The sequence below is a fragment of the Aspergillus pseudodeflectus genome (genome assembly GCF_044049435.1).
Source record: "Aspergillus pseudodeflectus strain CBS 756.74 chromosome Unknown BJX68scaffold_39, whole genome shotgun sequence".
Taxonomy (NCBI): Eukaryota; Fungi; Ascomycota; class Eurotiomycetes; order Eurotiales; family Aspergillaceae; genus Aspergillus; species Aspergillus pseudodeflectus.
The window spans coordinates 104,528-122,088 of NW_027263815.1; the positions used below are offsets into that span (position 1 = coordinate 104,528).

The window sequence follows — 17,561 nt, forward strand, 5'->3', positions numbered from 1 at the left end:
TCAGGGTCAAGTCTGCACCGACAAGACTTTCCGTTGGTCATGGCGTCCCAGTCTGCTGGGAATAGCCATTGACTGGACATTTCCGATCCTTCGACCCTCATCGCATATAAACAGGCAGCTGGCCCCCCTCTCCGTCCCGTCAATCACCTGGCCGAGTCAAAATTTTCAAGCAGCAACCTCGTTCTATTGCCTCCCTTGAACTGATTCAAGAGCAACCACGACACCATGCTGTCCAACAACCGGATCCTCAAACACTTCAACCGCCATCTAGCCCTTGCCTTTGCCGTCATCTCCGTCTCGACCTTCAACTACGGCTTCGACAATGCCGCCTACAACAACACCCAAGCCATGGAAGCCTTTCAGGCGCAGTTTGGCGACTGGGATACAGCCACCGGCAAGTACAAAATCTCACCGTCATGGCTATCGCTCTTTAATAGCTTGAACTACATTGGCTTCGGCGCGGGTGTGATCATCGGCAGCTTGGTCAGCGCGCGATGGGGTCGGCGATGGTGCATGTTTGGGATGAGTGCGTGGGCACTTGTTCCAGCCATTATGGCCGTCATGGTGACTACCAAGCAGCAGATCATGGCAACTAGAATCCTTAGTTGTAAGTCGGGGCGTCTATTGCATTCATCACGAAGCTGCCAGCGCTAAAACCCGCACGTCTAGACATTTATATCGGCATGGAGCTAGCTGTGGTTCCTCTATCAGTCCGAAATAATGCCCAAAGATGTTCGTGGGTTCGCTGTCGGATCATACCAGTTTAGCTTGATGGTACTTACATTCCCTCTGTCTGTCCCCCAAATGCATCCCCCACGCATCTAACCTTCCTAGATGGGCTCCCTAATCGTCAGCTGCGTCTGCAGAGGCACGAGTACTCTGTCTGGAAATAAGTCCTTCCGAGTCCCATATGGCCTCTTCTTCGTCATTCCCACGATTGTGATGGTTCTCATCTTCTTTATCCCAGAGGTAAACCGAGACTCTCACTACTTGACATGTCCCACGCTAACACCCTATTGTGTCCAGTCCCCCCGATGGCTCCTCACCAAGAACCGAACCGCAGAAGCACGCGCGAATCTCGGAAAACTCCTCCAGGGGAAAAAGACCGAGGCCGAAATTGATGAGGAGTTTGCGGCGCTCGGATACGCGCTGGAACAAGAACTCGAACAAGGACGATATATTGAAATTTTCCAGGGGAATAACCTCAAGCGCACGGCGGTTGTTGTTGGCATTAACTTCTTCCAGCAGGCTACCGGGCAAGCCTTCGCCTCTACCTACGGTGCCATTTTCATTCGCGACATTGGCACGGTCAACCCGTTCACCATGACGATTGTGGTATCAATCATCAACCTTTGCGCCGCCTCGACAGGCCTGTACCTGGTTGATCGACTCGGCCGGCGGTGAGTTCTTACATCCGCCTCGCACCCTAGAGTAAATACTGGACCAGGCTAACCAGACACTGACGCAGTCCCCTCTTATTCACAAGCGCCGGCTGGATGTTCTCTGCAATCGTGACAATGGGCGCCCTCGGCACAGTCCCCAACCCCACCTTCAGCATCAAATCCGGCATCATCGCAATGCTCATGCTCTTCTCGTCCGGCTACGCCTTCGCCTTCGCACCTCTCAACTACGTCATCACGACCGAAATCCCCGCCCTCCGTCTCCGAGACGCCTCGCAGCGCACCGCGTCCATCGTCAACGTTGTCACCAATTTCGCCGTGAGCTTCAGCATTCCGTACCTGCTGTATGACGAGTACGCGGGGCTTCAGTCCAGGGTTGGGTTCGTGTTTGCGGGGATCCTTGCGCTGGCGATTGGGTTTGTGTACTTTTGTGTTCCTGAGTGTAGGGGCAAGTCACTGGAGCAGATTGATCGGTTGTTTAATGAGGGGGCGAGTCTGAGGAAGTTTGGGAAGTATACCCCTGATGATCTTGTCGGCGACTCGGAGGATACGGCTGAGAAAGGGGTTGAGCTGGCTGCTGTGACGCACCGAGAACAAGCATGAGAACTTTGCGTGTCATAACTTTTTGCGCTGGCGATGGCGATGCGGGTCCCTATAGTATCGAGTTGTGTATTAACTTTGGAGAATATTAGGAGAATGAGAGAAGAGATAAAGAGTTACCTGAATGTAAGGAGTATATCCTCATTGAAGATGTCATTGGTTGCTATAACGCCTATTTGGCCGTGTGGAAAAGTGTCATAGCAATTATGAACTGATATCAGCTAAGCCCCAACAGACTACCACTGGCCATTGACACTTACTTGGGTACGAGTCAGCAGCAGGTTACCCAGCCATGGGTACGGGCCCGGACGGATGATTACTCGGTTGAAATCTTTCTTGACTTTGGCGACCACGCACAACGCGCGGGCAGCAGCAGCAGCTTGGTTCGATGGATTCCTTAGAACGTACTGCACGTGATCGGATACAGACCCCCACGGCCTGCATGATCCAATGATATTTGGATTGCCATGGCTTGTTGAACAGTTGCTAATGTTGATGGTGGCGCTAGAATCTTGCTAGGCATCTGGTTGCTAGTTTAAGGAGCTAAAGCTAAAAGCTAAAGAGAAGAGCTTGTTTGCTTCCATGACTTGTTTGCTGACTACTGTTCCCAATCGCGTGCCCCTCCTTTCTTTGCTTTTTCCTACACGTCGTCCCCGAACAGTAACAAATTCCAGATTCGACGACAACACAATGGATCCTAATTAATATTATCGAGAAGACTGCCGTGGATTCTTTTATCAATTTTGCAGCATCTGTAGTACCACGCGGCGTCTTGTGTCTCTTCCTTGAGAGATTCTATTAAGAATCATCTCTTTTCTAGATTGTCCGAATGTGAGGATGATACGGAAGCCTGTAGACTATTAGCAGTCTTGGCTATTGATCAGTTGTTTCATACTGTCACTTTCAGACCAAATAGGGAGATCCAAAGACGGATGCAGGGTATAGTGGATCATCCGTGCTTCAGACAGATCCTCCAAAAGATATATCTACATACTTGTGAGAGTGAAGCAGAAGTCTATTTTATTCATCCATGTCAGTTTCCTGTTATATAGTTGAGGTCGCGGCGAATATCTTTCGCGATTAACGAGGCCGCATCTATCACGTGTGGTTGACTCATGCGGCTTGGAATGGGAAATGCTACTAGAGGATCATCATCTGCACGCGTCAAACCACATTACCGGTCGGCAGGTATTGGTTTGGATGTGGGAGATCAGTACAAGCTGGACACGCTCGGCGCCGTTGGCCATTAGTTACTTCCGCGCGCTCAGCGGCTCGTCGTCGAACTCGGGGAGGTTTGGATCCGTGCTGCGAGTCGGGGTCAAATGTCCCGCACAGTGCAGATGGTGTGATCCTCATGACCCCGAGTGTGCAAGGTATCCCCAGTGAGGCTTTTCTCTTTCCATCAGCAGCGAGACTGTAGAACTTCTCTGGGGGAACAAGGCTACGGGAGGGTTTTGCGGCTGACTTCCCGTATTCGCTTGATTTGACGAGAATAAAAGACGGATGGCGGACCCTGTGGGTCAGGAGAAGCTTGCGTGGGTTGTGCTTAGCCAGTTATTTGCCTCGAAGTCAAGGTGGGCAGTCGGCCGTGAGGCGGGGTAGTAATAATGCAGCACATTAAGTCCGTGCACTGCAGGATGACAGAAAGCGAGAAAAGAGAAAACTAGGCACTCAGAACGAGGAATGAGAAAAGAGAAAAGAGAGATGAGAGATCAGCATCGTGCCATTGGTGCAACCAAAAGGAAGGAATAAAGGAATGCTATTTATGAGAGCGCTGCAAACTACTACAACTAACATCTCAACCCTCAGTCCGACCTTCTTCTCTCTTTTCCCATTGAGCCATCAACTCCGGTGAAGAGGAGGAAAAAAAAAGGGAAACACAGAATGACTTCACCAACCTACCTCATAGTCGGCGCCGGCTGCTTCGGCGCCTCAACAGCCCTCGCCCTAAAGAAAGCCGACCCAACAGCACAAATCACCCTCGTCGACCGCACGCCCTTCCCCTGCCCCTCCGCCGCAGCCCACGACCTTAACAAGATCATCCGCTCCGAGTACGAGGACCCCATGTACATGCGCCTCGCCCTCGAGGCGCAAGCCCTCTGGCGCACCGACCCGCTTTTCACCCCCTACTTCCACCAGACCGGCATCATCTTCGCGGGCATCGAGGCACCCGGGCGGATTGTTGTCGATGGGTACGAGAGCATCCTTGGCAAGGGTAACTCTCCCGCCGTTCTTTTGGATGCGCATGATGCGCAGGCGCGCTTTGATGGCGTCTTCCGCGAGGGCGATTGGAGCGAGGTTACGAAGTGTACGTGGAATCCGGCGGCGGGGTGGGGCGATGCGGAGGGGGCGCTGCGCGCTGTTATCCAGGCGGCAGTGGATTTGGGGGTGAGGTATGTGCAGGCTGCTGTCGAGCGCGTGGAGTTTGATGGTGACGACGGGGCGTGTTCGGGGGTCGTGACGGCGGATGGCAGCCAGATATCTGCGGATAGAGTCCTCCTTTGCACGGGTGCGTACACACCGTGGGTTCTCGCGGAAAGTGCGCCGCAGAAGCCGGAAATCCACTCTGGGGATCGCATGGTTGCTGCGGCCTCTGTCATGTGTAGCTTCACTGTTCCAGAGGAGGAGAGGCATAAGCTTGCTAGTGCGCCTATCATTGTGCATCCGATGGGCGAGTATCCAGGTATGTGTCCTCCAAGTCTTACCTTCTCACATACGATTATCCTAAGCTAACAAAGTTGGAAAACACCAGCCGAGTGTATCCCCGCTAGCAAGCCCGGATACATCAAATGCACGCACGAGCGGAGCTTCACACATCGAGTCCACCACGAGGGATCAAACCAGACGTTTTCCGTACCGCCCTCGAGGGTGGCGCAGCAAACCTGGTCCCAGGATGTGCCTCAAGGCCTGAAGGATGAAATCGCCGCTGTGAAGGAGAAGCTTTTCGGCGGGTGGATCAAGGGCTTGCAGCCGCATGAGTACCGGATGTGTTGGTAGGTCCGACATGCATGATATTTTTTCCTCTTTCCCTCTTACTCCCTGCCTTTTATTACCCCAGTGGGATAACGACTATACCGCTGACCCAACCTGATCAGGGACGCAATAACACCCAACCAAGACTGGATAATCTCTGCGCACGCGCAGGTCCGCAATCTGTATATCGTAACCGGCGGCTCGTTCCACGCCTGGAAATTCCTGCCGAATGTCGGTGAGTATGTTGTGCAGATGCTCAACGGGACTTTGGATGAGGAGCTGGCAAGGCGCTGGGCGTGGGATCGGAGCAGTGAGGGCGGAAACTGTGTTAATTATTTACCGTCGAGGGATTTGAAGGATGTGAAGGGGTATGTTTGAGTTAGGGGTTCTGACCTGGGAAAGGGGGGATCTCGTTTCGTGTGCGCTCTTCGGATCTCATTTGGATTGTTCAACGAGCGCAGTCAATATTGAGGTGGAAGGGGCGCTTCAACACGTCTGAGGAGCGCTATCAATTTAAAATGATGTGTTTAGTTTTGCTTGGGCCTTTGGGCAATTAGTCGGCGTGCGTTAAGCAAGGCCCTGGATTCGAACGGCCAAAGTAGTCTTTGAGCGTAGAATATTTAGTGCTCTTCGAGTATTTTGATATAAAACTTTGAAAATTCCAAGAGCTATCATACCTGAGCTTCTGGTAAATGGACATTGTTCCGTCCTATGATACCTTTGATATCTCTGCCTCCTCTTAACACCTTATCCAGGACCTTACATTATTTCTCGCTCTAAGATGTACTGCGCTACCCAACGGCTTGTGCACAGTCGAAGAGTAAAGTTGCGATTTCATATAATCAACACAGCTAGGAACTGGGGCCGCCGTAATTGGATGGCTAAAAAGGTAATGCCAAATGCCCGGTTATACCCGGAGAAGGTTACTGTATTATCATAATAGGTGCGCGCATCGGAATGTGAGAGTTTTTACTCTCATTTCCTTGTACTAGATACCACCGTCCGGTATATCATATATGCCATGAATACGGCCGGGAAACACATGGCAATGAGCTACTATATCTTTCCATCGGTTCTCCCTACAACGCACGTACATATCTAACCCTACGTTCACACGCCAAGCAAGAGTTTAATCAATGTGCTTCTGATTTCTAGGGGGTAGATATCTGATCGTGTTGAACGAGGTCGTGTATCTCATACTGGACCGCCCACTATCCACGGCTGCTGCTTTCTGCTCGTTAGACCGGCTGCCCGCTGAACGCGGAATAGATGTACATGAAGCACGTACCTGTTCCATTGGTATTGCTGGCACCAGACGCACGATGCTACATCTAGATAAGCATAAAGACCTCTAAATGATAGTAGAGTTGGTTTTTGCAGGGGAGGCATACTTTTCGTGACATGAATAGGTCGCGGATCGTCTCGCCCAGAGTCTTCAAGATAGACGACGACATGTTTGAGGCGAATGAGTACGCCCGTGAAGAGCGTCTTGAAGGGCCAATGCCAGATTCGAGATCAAGTGGTTGCATACTTTGTGGATATCTGGAGGTTTCTTGGAAGAGGTCAGTGTCTGAGGTAGAGCGGATATGCCAGGTATGTGTGTGTGTGTGTGACCGCTGGACCAGGGGTGATGAGGAGCTGCCGAATACATACTTGAAGGATAGTTTTAGGGTGTTGAAATAATTGCAACAAGGTGGACTCGTAGTGCAGCGCAGACGGGCTGTATAGGTTGCTCTTTTTCTTTTCTCAGGGAGCGCGGCGTCGAGTTTATACCTCGTCGTTGGAGGGAGCAGATCAACTTTTCCGGTAACTTGACAGTAGTTGACGCGCAAAATGGCTACCTAAACCTTGACAGAATACAACCGTGTCAACGACGCCTTCAAGTGAAGCAGGAAATGAGGAAACTAGGGCTTCGACGCCATGTGACGGTATGTAGAGAGAAGATCTCTCTTTCTGGTCAGGACACATGTGTTCTTGAAGCCCTATCATTAAACAGCAAATCACATCAATGAGAGAAAATAGAACCGACAATAAAGGTATATTGCATGTAGCTCGCTCTCGCATTTCCCAGTTTAGGCTCATTGTCTCGAGCATTCAGCATATTGAGGGTAAGTAATAATGAGAAAACAAACAACTGGTGGCATCTCGAGTTTGTTCGCTCGAGTGGACGATATACTGGCGCTCTCGGAAAGCTAAGGAGCGATATCCCGTATATCATGGGAGCGCCACAAAAGGAGGAAACAAATCTAGGCTACGAGTGTAGCGAGACTCAACTTGTAAACCTGGAGTAAATGGTTGGGCCACAACACGCACAGCAAAAGAGGCGCAGCACCGAGGCAACAGCCCTCCTAGGGAAACAGAACTCGGCAGCCATCTATAGCCTCGTCCCCTATTCCGTCGATGTTTTCTCTTCTCTCTTTTTATAGCAGCGTCTCTCTGTGAAGTATTTCCTTTGCGCTGGGGAACGCAAAGGTCTAGCTTTTAAATATGGACTATTTACACGGCATCTGCGCAAATTCATACGTATAATCTACTTCCTGACCTGCTTAATCTCTGGTAACTATAAACCTACTCGAATTTGCTTCGTTTTCGTGACTCATATCGAGTCGCAACTTGACGAAACAAAAAAAATGGCAACATCCGATACCGACCCCTTTCAACGTCTCTCCGATGAGTTCATCGCGTGCCCAAGGAGCGGACTCGTCAGGGTCTTTCGCCGTCGCGGGCTCCAGAACATTCTCGCTATGCAAGCATCCCTCCAGGCGGACGAAGACTTCGACTCAAACGATACAGACACTGAACGCCGGTACGAGCGAGACGAGAAGATTGAAAGATACTGTCAGTGCCTTGATTCCATCCCATTCCTGGATTAAAGACTCGCCCGAACACTCATCTCATTTGATTACCATACATAGACCGAGCAATATCCGATTTCGTCCAGATGCAACGCCTCTCTATCCCCCTCGCGCTAGACATGACATACCTCGACGCCAGGCTCGGCTCCATGTCCGAGTCCGAACTAGCCGGTAGATGGAAAGCACCATGGGCAAACCTTGATCCGCTCGAGCACCGGGCTATCCTGCTGCCCGAAAGTATCTGCTGGAGCGACCGCGTGGCACCAGATCTGGCGCAGCGCATCGAGAGCTGGAAACAGTCGAGACTATTCCAGAAGATAGCACGGGTAGCTAGTCATCCCCAGTCCTAGATCACATATCCTTCCAAGAAAAGGGCGGTCGTATAGCTGTACTCCTGCTAACAATTGCTGTCCCACCCTTCGGTGATACAGGCTACCAAACTCTTCCACACGACCCCCGACAGCACCGAGGAAGAGCTCTTCTTCGACAACGATCGATACGCCGAGATCATTCTCCACGTCCTCGTGTTCTTTCTCCCGGTGTTTTTCTTCGCGTCAATGGTTGTGCTTTCGGCAATCCAAAAGCTGATTTACCGGTTGGTGGCGATTATGCTGTTTACGCTGGTGTTTGCGGGGATCGTAGTGCGGTTTTCTCGCGCAGGGCCGTTTGAGCTTTTTGCGTCTACTGTTGCGTGAGTCTCTCTTTTTCTTTCGCCTTGTGAGGGCTGCTTTATACGTGTCCGTTTACTCACGCCAGAGGAGTTTGGCCCATCTAGATATACTGCTGTCTTGGTTGTCTTTGTGGGTAACTCGGACCCGGCCTAGGATGAAAGCGGCGATCTGGGCATTGCGGAGATAGGGAGTAGGGGTCCTGTTTAAGCTCGCTGCTCTGATGTACTTCGCCTGGACCTTTTACTCTTGATAGGCAGTGGAAAGATGTTTTCATTTTGCTCAAACGTATGTTCGTTGTAACATCATAGCCCAACTTTCGTACCTGCGTATATCGAACTGCAAGAAAATCTGCCGTGAACGTATTTTAGGGACCGTTGTGAGAGTCTGCCGACGTATACGAACAGTATCTACTCCAAATCATGAGGCACAGTCTTCTGATGCCTCTCCAGCTGGTCCCTGCGCGCAAAGCCCTTGCGGTTCTTGCACCTTGGCAAATCACATCTATACAGTCTCTCGTGTTTCTCCAAGTGCGCTCTAGTGTATAATTTGAGAAAGTCAAACGAGTATTCTGCGGCAGCAAGAGGGTAGCGTACCTAAACGCCGAATTCCGCTCGAAAACCACCACGTTCCCATCGGGCCCAACGCCTCCCTTGGTACATCTGTTGCCCCAGGGACATACGTGGTTATCCTTCCCTCGTGACTTTAATGTGTCTAGAATGTCCTGGACCGACTCGTGGATTGCGTCATCAGACATCGGGGACGTGTCTGTCTCTACCGTGTCGGATTGGGGCATCGGAGGAACAGTATCTCGAGTTCCCGGTTGGCCGGGCATGGTAGGATGCAGGGCGTACTCGGCCCCCGGACTACTAGCCGCATGCGATACTGCGCGAGGGAGAGGGACGGAAGCACGATTGGCTGGGCGCTTCTGGTGACGGATCGACATCTCAGGGGGCTTCGGACTGTTCAGCCAGCGGGCGTTGATAATCGTAGCGGCGGTTTGGAATTCTAACGCGATATCTCTGTACCAGAGGGAGGTTTCAGGTGAGCAAGCGAAATTGGACGGTGTACCCAAAGGAACGAGGGAGTTAAAGAACCAAAAGGAAGTCAGGACAAACTTGAGCGACGAATGCTTCGTATCAAGATAGTCAATATGATCGAGTTCGGAAAAATCCGTCTCCTGCTTCATCTCATCCATCTTTTGCTCCGCGTACGCCCTTATATGGCGGCCGTTGGCAAGCTCGGCCGCGAGCTCCGCCATTAGCATCGTGCATCGTACGATATACTCGCCTATGTCGGCGAGGAGGCAGCCTGCGTCGGGCCATTGTGTGGCAACGGATTGGAGACTGGACCTGTGATCTTCGACCAGCGCCACCAGGGTCGGGCTTGGAATGCCCTGAGGAGAAAACGGATCCGCCATCGCTTGTGAACGAAAATGTCTAGGGCAGTGCCACGTAGAGTGTGTTTCCGATGAGCTGACTGGCTACAGAGACCTGTTGTGGACTCTTCAGGTTGGATGAGTAATTGACATTCAGATGGATATCCACAAGAAAGGCAAACGAGAGAAGGGGAAAGAGGAAAGAGGAAAGGGGGAAGAACGAGGGGGGAAGAACGAAGGGGGAAACGCCGTCGGGCGGCAGGTTCGTGCATCAGCCTCATTCCGCCCCAGAACCCCTGCCTGTAGCTGGGGCTTGTGTGATTATCTCACACCCGACCGATCCGCGTGGGGAAGAGAGAAGAAGCAAAGCGGAGCGCCAGGTGGTGGTGTGGGCTGGTGTGACCTGGGCGACTGAGGGGATCCAATGAACCTGCAGCATCACGACAGGGAACCGAATCCCTCTGCGTGGCGCGTGTCACGCCCAGACTCCTGCGCAAGGCTGTCGGTGCCTGATTGGGCCTCATACAGTCTGACCGGCCTACCAAGAGGATCATAAAGGCAGCGACCCATCTCAAACCTCTGGTGTCTCCACTTCCATACTGCCATCGCGAACTGGCGCCGTGCTAGTTAGGACTAAATCAACGTCTGTTTTCTCTCCGACTAGTCGTACCACATGATGCAGACTCAGGTCACAAGAAAACGGCTCCGGGGGGAGGACAACGCGTTCCCAGATCCATTCCATCCCCGTCGGGCTACCAACTCGAATCCCAATCAGTATGAGCAACATCCGCAATCCATGTACAACGAGAGCCAGAATCAGGACCAAAGCCTCTGGTCCGATCAGTCAATGTTTGCTCTTGATGCACCTGCCCTCCCTCCGGAGCTGTTTCAATACACGGAGCCGGACTGGCCTGCCGACGCTTTCCAGGACATCTTTCTACCATCCTTTGGAAGCCCGGCGTGGATGGCGTCTATGCCGAGCTTCCTCTCTGGCGCCCACACGCACAACGACTTGGACCACACGGGACAAGCCTGGCTTGAGCAGACACTGTATCCGGACGTGCCCTCTCTAGAGGAGCGCTTCGTCGACCTGACCCTTGACAATCCATATTCCGAGAATGCCATTGTGCGACACAAGACGCTTCGAAAGGCACTCGCTATGCCCGAAGATGGCGCCGTGAATGGGTATATCAAGTTCCGCATCCGCAACGCCGATCTGGACGAGCGAAGCAGCAAACGTGCAAAGAGCCTCGTCGGCGGCCTCAGTGTCCGCAGTAGAGATACAAGCAGTCCGTCGCAATCTCCATTCAGCAATATCCCGTATCTCCCTCCCGACTTTGGCCGAGGAGTTAAACTGGACGAGGTGGACAGTAAACTACTCAAGTTCTGTAAGGCATTCCTTTCACTTTTACTGGACTGCGCCTGTTACTGATACCTATTAGATCTGGTTGCGTACTGCCAGGGCCGCACACTCCTGGCCAAGACGAATTTCTGGCTTACAGAGATTGCATCCATGATGGCGAGCGAGGACGCGGTCAAGCACGCTATTCTCGCTCTTGCTGGAGCCTACGTGCTAGATTATGTCTTCAAAGACGACCTCCGCAACCGAACAAATGCCCACTATCGCAAGGCATCAGAGCTCATCGGTGCAGCGCTCAAGCGGCCCGAGGTGCATACTGTTGGAGAGGGGGATGGCATTGTAGCCGCCATACTCCTACTTGTTGTGGATGATGTATGTGCTTCTCCAGGTCCCCTCTCTTGTATTGAAGCTAATGAGCTTTCTCAAGTGCGTGAACTGGGAAATCCGGCGCCCGAAAGGTGAGGTGCCCAACTGGTACAGGGGCGCGCACTTGGCAAAAGCCATTCTCGACCATTCGGACCCCGGATACCGCTACTGGAAGCGCGAGAACGTGCAGTGTGACCGCGCGCGTGCTGCCAACGCGAATTGGACTGCGCTCGCGTGTATCCTCGGGCTTGCTGTCACACCTCTGAATCTGCGTGACAACGACCGCAACTTTGGCTGGCTGTTGGAGGGTTCAGCCCGTGAAGCCCACACCATCCACGGGGGCACTGGGCTTTCGCCAAAGCTTCTGCACATCTACGCGCAGATAACACATCTCGCGGCTCGGATGTGGAAGGTTAGTTCTTTCTTCTTTGTCCATAGCAATCCTTTTGAATGCTGACCTGGCGGATTTGCCGGCAGAATCCTGAGTCTGTTGTCACGCCTCTCGCTGCTGTCAAAATCCAGGAGTCGTTACAGGATTTCCGTCAACGGTCCGAGCTGTCAGAGGGATATCCCACCACCGCCGCTTTGCTCGATTCATGTATCCTGGACGCAACGGGCAAAGTCGACAATGCGACCAAAGTCACAGAACTAACAGGGGAGACCTGGGTATGCGCAGCCAAGATATACTTACACTGCCGGTTTTTCAGGTAAAAATCTACCCATCCCATTATTGCTACTTTAATATCACCCGCTAAACACCGAAAACTACTAGGAAACCGCGCTGCCATCCAGACGTCATAGACGCACTAGACACTCTGAGCGTCTGCGTCCGTCGCATGCCATGCAGCGGGGCGCTCTTCACCTCGCAAGCCCCGTTCTTTTGCATTTTCATCATGGCACTGGTTGCGTTCCGCGAAGAGGACCGCGCTGCTGCACGGGAATGGTTTAAGACTGTGGTCTCGGCTGTCAGTTGTCGCTCGGTGAGTTCTTAACCCCTCCCCGACCCCTGGCCCTGCCCCCAGTCGTACATATGACAGCCACTGATGTTCCCCCTCATTTTAGAGCGTTCCGCCCGTTTGGGATTGTATTCAGCTGCTTTGGGAGTGGATGGACACGGAGCTAACATCTGAAGAGGAGTTTGATGACTCTGTTCCGATCGGGCAGCGGCGCGCTTGGTGGGAGGATATGATAGCTTACCTGATTGACAAGGTGGGATGGGTTAGTCTTACTTAGTAGAGCTTCAGTTGGTTGATATTAACGGAGGGTCTGTATAGTCTGTGAGAAATAGTATACAATTTGATGTTTTCAGCTCCTACAGTACCAGTATACACCAACCCATATCAAGTGCCAGGCACCTGAACCTGCTTAAAGAGTAGGAAAACAAGAGGCAGGAGAATGTGAAAGAAGGCTCCGAAAGAGAAAAGAGTAAACAGTCTGCCTAGAGCCTCTACCCTCCCCTTCAACCTATCATATCCGTCAGTTGTACAGGGAAAAAGGAGGAAACAACGCCGGTTCATCCGATATCGAGGCTTAGGTCTTTCAAGGTCAATCAGATAGCATCTACAATAGCCTTTCGAACCTCCTAGCCAGTGACCTCTCCTTCCATCTCCCATTGAGAGGGTGTGATAGGCAGCCCCACGACCTCCACCCGGGGCTCAGATGTAGATCTGTGATGCTCTGGTAGAATGGCGTAGATAGGCAACACCCAGGGTTGTACATCACCCTTCCACGAGGCGAATTTACCCTTGGACAGTGTCAATGTCACCCAGGGGCTGTTGTTTTTCTTCATCTTCCAGCTCTGTAGAGATAAATAGCTGCTGTTCTCCTGCCCTGAATGATCTGCTCAGAGGAATTCCACACGCCTATCGCCAGTTGACAGTGCCTACCACCACAGCAAGAGTTGTGCCCACTTGTTATACACCCTCAGAGCCACCCAGGATCAGCCTTCGGTCTTCACACCCTCCTACCAACCGTCAAACCAAACCTACGCCTCCACGGCCGCGATGAATATCGGTCAAGTCCTCGACATCGGCGGCAGCCAAGTCGCACAGAATATCCAGTCTACACTGAGAAAAGTATTCCTGCTGCAGGATGAGCATGGGCATGGACAGTCCCAACCCCAGACGAAGCGCACCTTGCCCACGGAGCTGTTCTACTACGGAGACGGGCTCCGGTTGTGGCAAGAGGTCTGCTGGTTGCCAGACTACCACCAGACCCGCGATGAGATATCTCTCCTGGAGGAGTACGGTGCGGCCATTGCGCAGTATATTCCGGCCGGATGCACAATTGTGGATATGGGGTCTGGGTAAGTGATCCGCTGAGCTAGCTTTCCTTCCCTCGCTCGCCTTTCCCCCCTTTTATATATCCCAAGCTAACGGACGAACGAATGGGTATAGAGACATCCGCAAACCTTCCGTCCTCCTGATGCATCTCAACCGCCTCAAAATCCCAGTGACCTACTACGCCCTCGACCTGAGCTACGAAGCCCTATCGAGCAGCATGGCCTTCCTCTCGCACCAGTCCTACACGCACATCACCTTCCACGGCCTCTGGGGCACATTCGAAGACGCCCGCCTATGGCTACGCGCAATCCCCACCCCGAAATGCATCCTCTCCCTCGGCTCCATGTTCGGCAACGACGAGCTCCCCCTCGCCGTCGCGCGCATGGCGCCCTGGCGCGAGGTCCTCAACCCCACAACAGACCTCATGCTCATCGGCATGGACGCGCGAGGCGCGAACTCTCCATGTGAGCTGAAGCGCATGTACCATGATGCAGGCGGGGTCTGGGAGGGGTTCATCCGGGGCGGCCTGCGGGCGTCGAATGCGCTACTGTGTGCGGAGTGGTATCATGATAGCGACTGGGCGGTGGAGGATCGCACGGGCGAGGATCCGCCGCGGCATTGGTTTGCAATTCGGGCGCTTCGCGATGTGGAATGTGCGGCCTTGGGGTTGAGTGTTGGGGCCGGGGAGGTGGTGGACTTTTTTGAGAGCTGGAAGTATGGGCCTCGCATCATGGGGGATTTGTTTGTGAGGGCGGGGATGAAGCAGCGGGGGTTGTGGAGGTCCCCTGTTGGAGAGTTCTGTTAGTATCCCCTTGCCCCTTCTTTGTGTCTGTTTGGTAGTTTGGCTAACGGAGTGTGTTGCAGATCAGTATCTGGTGTCTTTCTCTGATGGGAGTGAGGACGGAGCTTAGGATTCCCGTTTCAGACTTTTCTGTCTGGTTCTGGTTGTTGTGTATTGTCCGGTCTTTTGGATCTGGTCTGCTTTTCGTTCATGTTTTTAGTTTCCGGCCGTCTTGCTACTTACTGTATAGCTATATATTGTCTCCTCTTTTGTGGATGTTTTTGGCTTTCCGCTGTCTTTCTAATTACAGTATAGCTAGCTCGTTTATGTCTTTTAGCGCCTCGCTGGCAAGCCTTATCAGTCATACTGGTCATTCTAGTGTACTGGAAAGCTAGCCTGCCAGGCGCAATTGTCAATCCAGGATGGAACATACTCTCTAGGTCTAAATCTTGAGCCTTTCCCCATCCCTTCCTCCTCTTACCATTCATCGCGGTCTATCTGGGTTTTCGGCCGCCAGTAGTTCCAGTCTCGAACTAGGAGAGTCCCAATGGCATGGCCGGCAACCGGAATCTTGGGCGGACTATGGGCGTATTTCCCCTCCATGGTCTCTTTTACGAAGACATAGACACCAGCTCGAGCCCAAGGACTGTATGTGGTTCGGTTGTTACATTAACAAGAACCCTTCCAACACCAGCAGATGTCTGTGACAGAAGTCCATCAGCCGATTTCTGGACATTGTAATTAGTGCTGCGCAGGGCTCAACTTCCAAAGCAATAGACAGTTCAGAGGTGGATATGGCGAACTAACCCCTACTACTCTAAAAAAAACAAGTATCAATCTTCCCCGGGGGCCCCGGCCACTATATTAACCTCATATCAAGGCAACTTCTCGCCGTGATTCCTCGCCACGCAATGTCGGTCGGCGTAACAGTTCCCTTCCGCTTTCCATCCAACGGCGACGACTTTGATCCGCCCTAATCAGCAGGCCGTTCCGCGATTCGCCACGTTTTCAAAAGACAGCTTGAGTGTTAATATAAGTCGCTCAGCCTTGCCTCAGGATTAATTGTATTCAGCCAGGGCTTCCTGGTCAGATTTAGCTTTCACCGGGCGTTTTGAGGCGTATACATTCGTATGCGGATAGGGTAAGAGCGCCAATACGATCGGATATGCCCCGGATGGCGATGTTTGTCGGGGGCCATCCGATGGAATACCTGCATGTAGTCAGAACATCAGTGTTGTCTTGGTTATTTAAAGCTGACAGAACACCCCCCTTGGCAGTCTTTGATTTTACTACAGCCTGCATTCATCACGAACTTTTCTCTCTCCTTGCCAATAAAAAACCTGCTCCACCCTACCCTCCCACCATGTCCTACGTCACCACCATCCTCTACAAAGTCGAAGACGACACCGATTTCGACCTGGAGTACTACCTCAACGAGCATATGCCTCTGTGCGCCAGGGTATGGAATAAGTACGGTATGACGGGCTGGTCCGTGACGAAATTCGACGTTGATCCTCGGGGCGGTAAACCCGTTTACGCGGTCCGCTGCGACAGTTATTGGGAGAGTGAAGAGGGGGCTAGGAAGGCATTTAATGGGCCCGAGAGTGGCGAGGTCATGGAGGATATCGCGAAATATAGCAAGACGCAGCCGATTGTCTTGTTCGGGAAGCCTTTGGCTGAAGCAACTATCTGAAGGTTGGATGATATGGCCCATGAGCCCCTTGCCCCGGCCACGACGCGAAAGTTGCCAGAAACTAACCAAACTATGTAGGAGCCACGCAATCTAGGATCAGAGTATATCGTCACTGGGAAGGGGGGGTAGAAAAAGGCACCAAAATCGCGGTCAGCTCCTGGCATAGGCGCGCAGACAGTTGCAGAACGTTTTTCATTCAGTTAGACAAGTGGGTTTATGGCATCGGCAAGCTCATAAAAAAGGCTTTCTAGAGAATGGGAACCAGGCGTCTCTCCCCTGGAATACAGCTACATGTTTCTCCCTCCACTTCCTATCGTCAGCCTTGAGTATGTCGCGAAGCACTAACTACTACCAGCATAACCCCTCAAACTATAATCAAGGTGATCTATTCCCGGCGCACCGAATCGGCTTCTGTTTGCAGCTGTCCCTCCCCCTCTAGGACCTCCATCCACAAGTCATTAACGCAAACATCCCACTTCTCATCCCCACCGGAAACTGCCGCAAAGATCTCAACCATATTTACATTCCGTCCTCGCCCATTATCTCCAAAGATATCAAACTCTATTCGCTTCATCCTCTGATGCCCACCTTGTTTATACGGCGTCCAATAAGTGTACACATTGCGCGCCTCCCAGTCCACAATTTCCCACGCGTTGATACTCACTAATAGGCCTAGCGGGATGTCGCCGAGTGGTTTAAAAGAAAGACCTTGAAGGTGGATAAACCGGCAGAGTGGAGTTAGGTTATATTGGATTCAAACCGGTGTCTCGACAGATGGTCTGTTCGAGGGCCGAAGAGTGCGCTGTGAGATGAGGAGGCGCAGTCTGTAGAGTTTAATTTGATGAGCCCAAGATTTACCGCCGTCGTGGTCTCTACGACGGAGAATCCGCGGAAAGCCAGACACGAGTAGGAGGAGATGGATCCGGTTCCGCCCGTCGCAGCGATGTCATCAAACTGGGATCCTGTTACTTCTGAGAGCAATACTTCAAGGGAGCGAGGAGCAGCTTACATGGAGAGTAAGATTGTGGTTCTTGGGTTCTTGGAGGCTATGACCCATGATGAAGTTACCGAGGGCTGGTTGGTCACTTTGACCTCGCGTACTTCAACAAAGCACCAGCGAAGCGAGGATGAACTTCAATGGAATCATGATAGTAGGACATTACTTGACTGTGTATATAAGAATATTGGAGCCGGGACTTTATGGG

General features: G+C 52.2%; 6 protein-coding genes across 6 annotated transcripts; 5 read left to right on the plus strand and 1 right to left on the minus strand.

Moving 5' to 3' along the window:
• Positions 1 to 225: 225 nt before the first annotated feature.
• On the plus strand, positions 226 to 2,003 carry BJX68DRAFT_269411 (putative sugar transporter; the record flags this gene model as incomplete). The annotated part of the gene is made up of 5 exons (XM_071046336.1): positions 226 to 607; positions 670 to 740; positions 835 to 969; positions 1,027 to 1,400; positions 1,469 to 2,003. The coding sequence occupies 5 exons, from the start codon at positions 226 to 228 to the stop codon at positions 2,001 to 2,003; spliced, it is 1,497 nt and encodes a 498-aa protein (XP_070896343.1).
• A 1,881-nt stretch (positions 2,004 to 3,884) lies between these two features.
• Positions 3,885 to 5,351, plus strand: BJX68DRAFT_269412 (NAD(P)/FAD-dependent oxidoreductase; the record flags this gene model as incomplete). Its single annotated transcript, XM_071046337.1, has 3 exons — positions 3,885 to 4,683; positions 4,753 to 4,978; positions 5,096 to 5,351. The coding sequence occupies 3 exons, from the start codon at positions 3,885 to 3,887 to the stop codon at positions 5,349 to 5,351; spliced, it is 1,281 nt and encodes a 426-aa protein (XP_070896344.1).
• A 2,252-nt stretch (positions 5,352 to 7,603) lies between these two features.
• On the plus strand, positions 7,604 to 8,523 carry BJX68DRAFT_269413 (uncharacterized protein; the record flags this gene model as incomplete). The annotated part of the gene is made up of 3 exons (XM_071046338.1): positions 7,604 to 7,811; positions 7,889 to 8,154; positions 8,260 to 8,523. The coding sequence occupies 3 exons, from the start codon at positions 7,604 to 7,606 to the stop codon at positions 8,521 to 8,523; spliced, it is 738 nt and encodes a 245-aa protein (XP_070896345.1).
• Positions 8,524 to 8,777: 254 nt separating this feature from the next.
• Positions 8,778 to 9,632, minus strand: BJX68DRAFT_242524 (uncharacterized protein). The gene is made up of 2 exons (XM_071041000.1): positions 9,093 to 9,632; positions 8,778 to 9,033 (listed from the first exon to the last, which is right to left on the minus strand). The coding sequence occupies exons 1-2, from the start codon at positions 9,440 to 9,442 to the stop codon at positions 8,907 to 8,909; spliced, it is 477 nt and encodes a 158-aa protein (XP_070896346.1). The 5' UTR covers positions 9,443 to 9,632; the 3' UTR covers positions 8,778 to 8,906.
• Positions 9,633 to 10,550: 918 nt separating this feature from the next.
• Positions 10,551 to 14,793, plus strand: BJX68DRAFT_269415 (transcription factor domain-containing protein; the record flags this gene model as incomplete). Its single annotated transcript, XM_071046339.1, has 9 exons — positions 10,551 to 11,262; positions 11,317 to 11,606; positions 11,662 to 12,012; positions 12,078 to 12,307; positions 12,373 to 12,580; positions 12,663 to 12,818; positions 13,448 to 13,905; positions 13,997 to 14,682; positions 14,747 to 14,793. The coding sequence occupies 9 exons, from the start codon at positions 10,551 to 10,553 to the stop codon at positions 14,791 to 14,793; spliced, it is 3,138 nt and encodes a 1,045-aa protein (XP_070896347.1).
• Positions 14,794 to 16,026: 1,233 nt separating this feature from the next.
• BJX68DRAFT_269416 (uncharacterized protein) lies at positions 16,027 to 16,356 on the plus strand (the record flags this gene model as incomplete). The annotated part of the gene is made up of 1 exon (XM_071046340.1): positions 16,027 to 16,356. The coding sequence occupies one exon, from the start codon at positions 16,027 to 16,029 to the stop codon at positions 16,354 to 16,356; it is 330 nt and encodes a 109-aa protein (XP_070896348.1).
• Between the last annotated feature and the right edge of the window lie 1,205 nt (positions 16,357 to 17,561).

Bases quoted from the DNA above. Each gene is read 5' to 3' on its own strand.
- BJX68DRAFT_242524 (XM_071041000.1), bottom strand. From the start codon at position 9,442: ATGTCGATCCGTCACCAGAAGCGCCCAGCCAATCGTGCTTCCGTCCCT. The intron at 9,034-9,092 runs GTACGCTACCCT...ATTATACACTAG, and splicing joins GAGCGGAATTCGGCGTTTAG to AGCGCACTTGGAGAAACACG.